This window comes from Gossypium raimondii, chromosome 2 (assembly GCF_025698545.1).
Source record: "Gossypium raimondii isolate GPD5lz chromosome 2, ASM2569854v1, whole genome shotgun sequence".
Classification (NCBI taxonomy): domain Eukaryota; kingdom Viridiplantae; phylum Streptophyta; class Magnoliopsida; order Malvales; family Malvaceae; genus Gossypium; species Gossypium raimondii.
In genome coordinates, this window is record NC_068566.1 from 13,949,790 (window position 1) to 13,957,819 (window position 8,030).

General features: G+C 41.1%; 1 protein-coding gene across 1 annotated transcript; it reads left to right on the plus strand.

The window, feature by feature from the left end:
- Positions 1–4,524: 4,524 nt before the first annotated feature.
- Positions 4,525–5,484, plus strand: LOC105786692 (uncharacterized). The gene is made up of 3 exons (XM_012613193.1): positions 4,525–4,959; positions 5,044–5,283; positions 5,401–5,484. Exons 1-3 carry the CDS (start codon positions 4,525–4,527, stop codon positions 5,482–5,484), a joined length of 759 nt encoding a protein of 252 aa, XP_012468647.1.
- Positions 5,485–8,030: the final 2,546 nt, after the last annotated feature.

The window sequence follows — 8,030 nt, forward strand, 5'->3', positions numbered from 1 at the left end:
AAGCCCATATTAACATGTTCTGTCGAAGGATGACGGGATATATCGACAATGATCAATTGCTAATCCACTGTTTCCAGGATAGTTTGATCGGAGCTGCGGCCAAATGGTATAACCAGCTGAATCGTGCTCAAATTAGCTCATGGAAAGACTTGGCGCAAGCCTTCATGAGACAATATAGCCACATAACGGACATGACGCCCGATAGGATCACACTACAAAGCATGAAGAAGAAACAAAATGAAAGCTTTAGGCAGTACGCACAGAGATGGAGAGGTGGCAACTCAAGTCCAGCCGCCTCTTCTGGAAAATGAAACCACAACATTTTTAATCAATACTTTAAAAGCCACATTCATCAACCATATGTTGAGAAGTGCCACTAAGAGCTTCTCAGACATAGTGATGACCGGTGAAATGATCGAAAATGCGATAAGAAGTGGTAAAATAGATGAGGGGGAAAACTCTAAAAGATCGGCCTCGAGGAAGAAAGAAGGCGAGGTGAATAATGTGAGTGCATACAATAAGGGATATTCAAAGCCAATTATCGTTGGCCCACCAAGGACGGTAGCTACTAGTCATCAAGGCCCCCGAGGTAGGAGCCTAATTCGAGGTCAGAAAGACCCCAGTTTATGCCTATCCCGATAACTTATAAAGAGCTGTATCAAAATCTGTTTGATGCATATGTGGTAGCCCCTTCTTATCTGAAACCCATGCAACCCCCGTTCCCTAAGTGGTATAACACAGACGCCCAGTGCGAATACCATGCAGGGATAACGGGGCATTCGATTGAAATTGCACCACGTTCAAGAAGTTGGACAAAAGATTCATTAAAATGGGCATCGTAAAGTTAGATGACCCCTTTGGACCTAACGTAGCAGAGAACCCGTTACCTAATCATTTTGACAAAGGGGTAAACGCAGTAGCCGAGGGTGGAAGTAAGAGAATTAAGCCAGACGTGATGGAGGTAAGAACCCCAATGAAATGTGTTTGGGAACAGATGGTATGTAGGAGTCTAATCACACTAGATATGGACGAAAGGCCTAAAGGGGTAGGAACGTACTGTGAGTTCCATACCAAGGAGGGTCATAATATCCAGGAATGTACAGAGTTCAGGACCATGATACAAAATCTGATGGATAATAAGGAGATAAATTTTTATGAAGAGATCAAGGGATTTGAAGAAAGAGAGGTCTATGCCTCAGAGGAGGGACTCGTAGAAAGGTTCTAGAAGGTCAATCCCCCAGTTGTGATTATTTCACAGCCAAGGACCAATGAAGCAGGGATACAACCACCAAAAGTCATAATCCAAAGATCTGTACCCTTTTTCCTATAAGGATAACAAAAGGGTTCCTTGGAATTATGGCTGTAACATGACAATTCCAGTAGAGGGGAACCCGATAAATGTTTTAGAAGAGAGCACTGATGATGGCTTCTACACACGTAGTGGAAAGCGTTACGATCCAGCAATTTCAAAAATCGAGCCTATAAGAGGAAAAGCCTTGGTGGTCGAACAGAAGAAGGAAAAGGCGGTCAGACTTGAATCACCTGTCAATGAGCCAGTAACGGAGAATGAAGCTAGAGAGTTTCTAAAATTCTTAAAACACAGTGATTACAGTGTCGTAGAACAGTTACATAAATAGCCAGCTCTTATCTCGGTACTAGCGTTACTCTTAAGCTCAGACGTACATCGTAGCGCGTTAATGAATGTATTAAATGAAACTTACGTCGCTAATGACATCTCTATGAACAAGTTAGACCGTCTGGTTGGTGACATAAGCGCGGATAACTTCATTTCTTTAACGATGATGAAATACCACCAGGAGGCATGGGATCGACCAAAGCTCTGCACATTACAACCCGCTGCAAGGGGTATACGTTGCCAGGGGTTTTAATTGATAATGGATCAGCCCTAAAAGTCTTACCCTTATCCACCCTGAATAGGTTGCTCGTGGATAGCTCGCATATGAAAATGTGCCAGAACATAGTGAGGGCGTTCGATGGTACTGAAAGAAGAGTAATGGGAAGGATTGAAATACCCCTTTTAATTGGCCCAAGCACGTACGAGGTAGATATCCTGGTAATGGACATCAAGCCTTCTTACAATTGTTTGTTAGGAAGGACTTGGATTCATTCAGTAGGAGCAGTACCTTCATCACTGCACCAAAAGTTGAAGTTGGTAACAGAGGGTCGGCTAGTGACGATCAATGCAGAGGAGGACATCATTGGGGTTGTAACTAGTGACGCATTGTATATAGGGACAGAAGAAGAAGCAATTGAATGTTCATTCCAATCTTTGGAATTTGTAAAGGCAACCTTCATTGTTGAAGGGAATAAGATCCCCACACCCAGAATATCCAAAACAACAAGGATGGGCCTACAAATGATGGTGGAAAAGAGGCTCTACCTGGAAAAGGACTGGGGAAATACCTCCAAGGGAGGGTGGAGATACCCAGATTAATGGACAAACAAGACCGATTTGGCTTAGGATATAAGCCAGATGCAAAGAAAAAGAGGAAAGAGTTGGAGAAGAAGCGGGAAAGGAGAAAAGCGTGTTTGGATGGAGAAGAGATTAAATGGGAGACTATGATAATCGTTCACATATCCAAAACTTTCGTATCAGGGGGAACTATTCACTCTGAGCGGATGACATTGAGAAAGGGAATTGCAGAAGAAATATTGGGGAATCTAAGCATCAATGCAATATACGAGGAAGAGGTGGAAGAAGGGAATTCATCAGGCATTCGCCTTTACGAGCCGGAGAGCGTTCTAAATAATTGGACTGCCGAGGAGATCCCTGTAACTTTTAAAGTCAATTCAGAGTAATATTAAGAACACACTTGTTGCTCTGAGCCTGGGAGCAACAAGAATCTTTTGTAAAAGACATATGTCTAAAATTTTATTTCAATGAAATATATCATTCAGTCTCATTTTGAGCAAATATTCTTTTATTCTTTCCATTCCATTCATAAACATACTGTGCATATAATTATTCTTAGATTCTTTTTCTTTGAATCTCCCTTCACCGTAATAACAGGTCCCCAGATATTAATGATATGAACGACACTGCTACTAACTCAGAGTCCCCTTTTGAGCAAGACATTGGTATAGAGGATTCTCAGGATTTTGAAGATGATCGAGGCTGTAACTTATCTCCTGATTTGTTAAGAATGGTAGAATAAGAAGAAAAACAGATCCTACCTTATAAAGAGTCGGTAGAAGTGGTGAGCTTAGGGGAGGGAAAAGAAGTGAAAATTGGAGCTTGCATTGATGCAGAGACTAAGCGAGATCTCATTGAATTGCTCCAAGAATTTAAGGATGTCTTTGCATGGTCCTATCAAGACATGCTCGGGTTAAACACTGATATAGTGGTACACCGACTCCCCATAAAAAAGAATGTAAACCAGTTCAACAAAAACTCCTAAGGATGAGACCTGATGTCTTGTTGAAAATAAAAGAAGAAGTTAAGAAGCAGTTTGATGCTGGTTTCTTACAGGTGGTCAAGTATTCAGAATGGGTAGCCAACATAGTCCCTGCTCCTAAGAAAGATGGGAAAGTGCGAATGTGTGTGGACTACAGAGATCTAAACAAAGCCAGTCCCAAGGATAATTTCCCGTTGCCCCATATTGATACCTTAGTGGACAATACGACCAGTTACTCACTGTTCTCCTTAATGGAAGGTTTCTCCGGATACAACCAAATTAGGATGCATCCTGAAGACATGGAGAAGACCACCTTCATAACAATGTGGGGGACATTCTGCTACAAAGTGATGCCGTTTGGATTAAAAAATGCGGGAGCAATGTATCAGAGAGCCATGGTAACCTTGTTCCATGACATGATGCATAAAGAGATAGAAGGCTATGTCGATGACATGATTGCAAAGTCTAGAACAGAAGGAGAATATGTGCAAGTCAATTGTTCATAAGGTTAAGGAAATTCCAGCTAAAGCTAAATCCAACGAAATGCACATTCGGGGCTAGATCAGGAAAATTACAGGGATTCATGGTTAGTGAGAGAGGAATTGAGATCGATCTAGATAAAGTAAAGGCTATACAAGAACTACCCCCGCCGCATACTCAAAAAGAAGTTTAAGGTTTTCTAGGGAGACTAAACTACATTGCTCGATTCATTTCACAGTTAACTAAGAAATGTGACCCCATATTTCGTCTCCTTAAGAAACACAACCCAGGTGTATGGGATTAAGAGTGTCAGAAAAATTTTGAGAAAGTCAAACATTACTTGTCCAACGCCCCAGTGCTAATGCCACCTTGCCCAGACAAGCCATTGATACTGTATTTGGCAGTATTTGAAAATTCCATGGGATGCGTGGTTGGCCAACATGATGAGCCAGGACGAAAAGAAAGAGTGATCTACTATCTCAGTAAGAAGTTCACTGAATGTTAGACAAGATATTCGCCAATTGAGAAGTTGTGTTGCGCCCTGATCTGGACAACTCGGAGATTGAGACAATACATGTTGTACTATACAACTTGGTTAATCTCTAAACTGGACCCTCTGAAATACATGATGGAGTCGACTGCTCTGAATGGAAGAATGGCCGGATGGCAAATTCTGCTGTCTGAATTTGATATAGTCTATGTGAACCAGAAAGTAGTAAAAGGGAGTGCAATAACAGACTTTCTGGCCAGTAGAGCACTGGAAGATTATGAGCCACTAAACTTCGATTTCCCGAATGAGGATTTGATGTATGTTGCAACCGCAGAAAAAGACTTTCAAGAAGACGGTCCTTGGAAGCTTAATTTTGAAGGAGCCTCGAATGTTGTAGGCAATGGGATTGGGGCAGTCTTGGTATCTCTCGATGGTGATCATTACCCATTCACTAGCAAATTAGATTTTGATTGCACAAATAATATGGCGAAGTATGAAGTATGCATCATGGAAATTCGTGCAACTATTGAACGAAAAATCAAAGTGTTAGAAGTGTATGGGGATTCTGCATTGGTAATTTATCAGCTCAAAGGTGAATGGGAGACAAGAGACTCCAAGTTTATTAATTATTAAAACCTGGTCCTGGAATTAATTAAGGAGTTTGATGATATTACCTTCTGTTATCTCCCACGAGATGAAAATCAAATGGCCGACGCATTGGCTACATTAGCCTCTATGATCAAGGTAAATAAACAAGAGGATATGAAGCCTATCCAAATGAGCATTTATGAGGCTCCAACCCATTGTTACAATATTGATGATGATGAAGAAAAGGATGATCACCCCTGGTATCCCGACATACTGCGATATGTAAAGAATCACGAATATCCCGGCCAGGTGACTGAGAATGAAAAAAGACATTGAGAAGGCTGGCCAATGATTATGTCTTAGATGGAGAGATCTTATATAGAACAAGAAAAGATCAACTGCTGCTAAGATGCGTAGATGCTGTAGAGGCCAGACAAATCTTGGAAGAGGTCTATGAGGGAGTTTGTGGAACGCATGCTAATGGCTTCACAATGGCCAAACAAATCATGAGATTCGGATATTATTGGTCCACCATGGAAAGAGATTGAATCAAATATGCCAGGAAATGCCATAAGTGTCAAATTTATGGAGACAAGATTCACGTGCCCCCCTCACCTCTCCATGTCATGACTTCTCCATGGCCTTTCTCTATGTGAGGCATGGATGTCATTAGGCCGATCTCGCCAAGAGCTTCAAATGGACATCGGTTCATATTCGTAGTTATTGACTACTTTACTAAGTGGGTAGAGGCCACTTCTTACGCCAATGTTATAAAGTCAATAGTCAGCAGATTCCTAAAAAAAGAGATCATAGTCGGTACGGGATGCCAGAACAGATTATATCTGACAATGCTTTGAACTTGAACAACAGCATGATAGCGGAGGTCTGTAGTCAATTCAAGATCAAACACCACAACTCATCGCCATATCACCCAAAAATGAATGGCGCGGTAGAAGCGGCCAATAAAAAATCAAGAAGATAGTAGGAAAGATGACTGAGACTTATAAGGATTGGCACGAGAAGTTACCATTTGCCCTTTTTGCCTATCAAACGTCTATTAAAACCTCTACTGGGGAAACACCATTCTCATTGGTGTATGGAATGGAGGCAGTTTTGCCCATTGAAGTAGAGATTCTTTCCTTCCGAGTTTTATCAGAATTGAAACTAGATGAAGCAGAATGGATTCAATCTCGATATGATCAACTAAATTTTATTGAAGAAAAAAGGCTACGAGCTATACGTCATGGTCAAATGTAGCAAAAGAGAATGATGCGAGCTTACAACAAAAAGATTCGTCCTAGGGAATTCCACGAAGGAGACTTGGTACTGAAGAAAATCCTCCCATACAAAAAGTCTTTAGAGGAAAGTGGATGCCAAATTAGGAAGGACCTTATGTGGTAAAGAAAGCCTTTTCTGGAGGAGAGTTGATTTTGACCGAGATGGATGGCAAGAACTTGTCTAATCCTGTGAATTCAGATTCAGTCAAGAAGTACTTCACCTAAAAAAAAGAGGAGAGGCCAAGGTGAAAACCCGCAAGGGGCGCCTTAAGACCAAAGGGGTTTTGAATTGAAAACCTAGGAATGGGCAGTTCAAATTTTGATCAAAGGTGAGGCATGCGGTAGCTTTGTTCTCTCTGAATTAGCAAGAATGTGAGACGCTACATCTTGGGGCATTAACACAGTCTTCTAGGACTTCTAAACACATATCAAGTTCAAAAGGGTCCTCAAGAAGTTTGGGGCAGAGAAGCTTATGCTACGATATCTAGGGCACCTATTTCAATTTTATTCATTTTTTATATTTTTGACAAAATACGCCATCTTGATTAATTCATTCTCATTTTGTATTATATCAAAATTTGCTATCTTGATTGATTCATTCATTTCGGCCTTTGCTCTCAACAAAATTTCATCTTGTCCATTTTGATAATCTTTTTCAAGCTTTTTTTCATTGAAATAATGATTACTGGACTGATAATATTCAAGAAAAAGAAGTTTTGCAAATTACTCTAGAAGCTTCTAAATAGTACGAGGACCTGAAACAGGGCTATTGTTTAGAACTAACCAACTTAAGGGTTAGAAGCATTGGAGAAAGAATAGTCTAAATTGTAACTATTTCTTTGATTTTTCTATCAAAGATACAGACTAAACAAGAAGGTATTAGTGATAAAACCTTGATGAACAACGAGGAATGACAACCCAAACATTAAGAATGGATCATTCTCATGACATTCTGCATTCATGCAAATATCATTCATACACATCTAGTTAGGAAATTTTGATTCATTCCGATCATAATATTCTAAACACTAGGCATAAATAGGTTTATGAAATGGATTTCGCAGGTCATATTCCCCAGAGAACAGATCAATGAAGTTACCCATACCCCTGAAGTTGCAGTGGGATGGATTGAAGTCATCATATCAAGCCTTGTCTCCCTGAGTTTGCAGGGGAGCAAACTAAAAACAACAGATCTTGCCTTCCTGTACCGGCAGCCAAGCAGATCAAAGCCACCAGTCCTATCTCCCTGAGCAGCAGCGGAGTAGGTCGAAGATTGTAGATCTTGTCTTCCTATACTGGCAATGAAGCAGATTGAAAGCACCAGCCTTATCTCCCTAAGCAGCAGTGGAGTAGGTTGAAAAGTGCAGATCCTGTCTCCCTAAGCAGTAGTGGATCAGATCGAAGACGGTGAATCTTATCTTCTCAAGGTAGTAGGGAAGCGGATTTAAGCCACCAGTCCTATCTCCCTGAGCAGCAGCGGAGTAGGTCAAAGATTGTAGATCTTGTCTTCCTGTACTGGCAGTGAAGCAGATCGAAAGCACCAGCCTTATCTCCTTGAGCAGCAGTGGAGTAGGTTGAAAATTGCAAATCCTGTCTCCCTAAGCAATAGTGGAGTAGATCGAAGACGGCGAATTTTATCTTCTCAAGGTAGTAGGGAAGCAGATTTAAACCACCAGTCCTATCTCCCTGAGCAGCAGCGGAGTAGGTCGAAGATTGTAGATTTTGTCTTCCTTTATTGGCAATGAAGCAGATCGAAAACTGATCATGTCTCCCTGAAGT

Coding starts and splice junctions, on each gene's coding strand:
- LOC105786692 (XM_012613193.1), top strand. CDS start 4,525: ATGGAGTCGACTGCTCTGAATGGAAGAATGGCCGGATGGCAAATTCTG. Junction 4,960..5,043: donor TGTATGGGGATTCTGCATTG/GTAATTTATCAG, acceptor GAATTAATTAAG/GAGTTTGATGATATTACCTT. Junction 5,284..5,400: donor ATCACGAATATCCCGGCCAG/GTGACTGAGAAT, acceptor TAGATGCTGTAG/AGGCCAGACAAATCTTGGAA.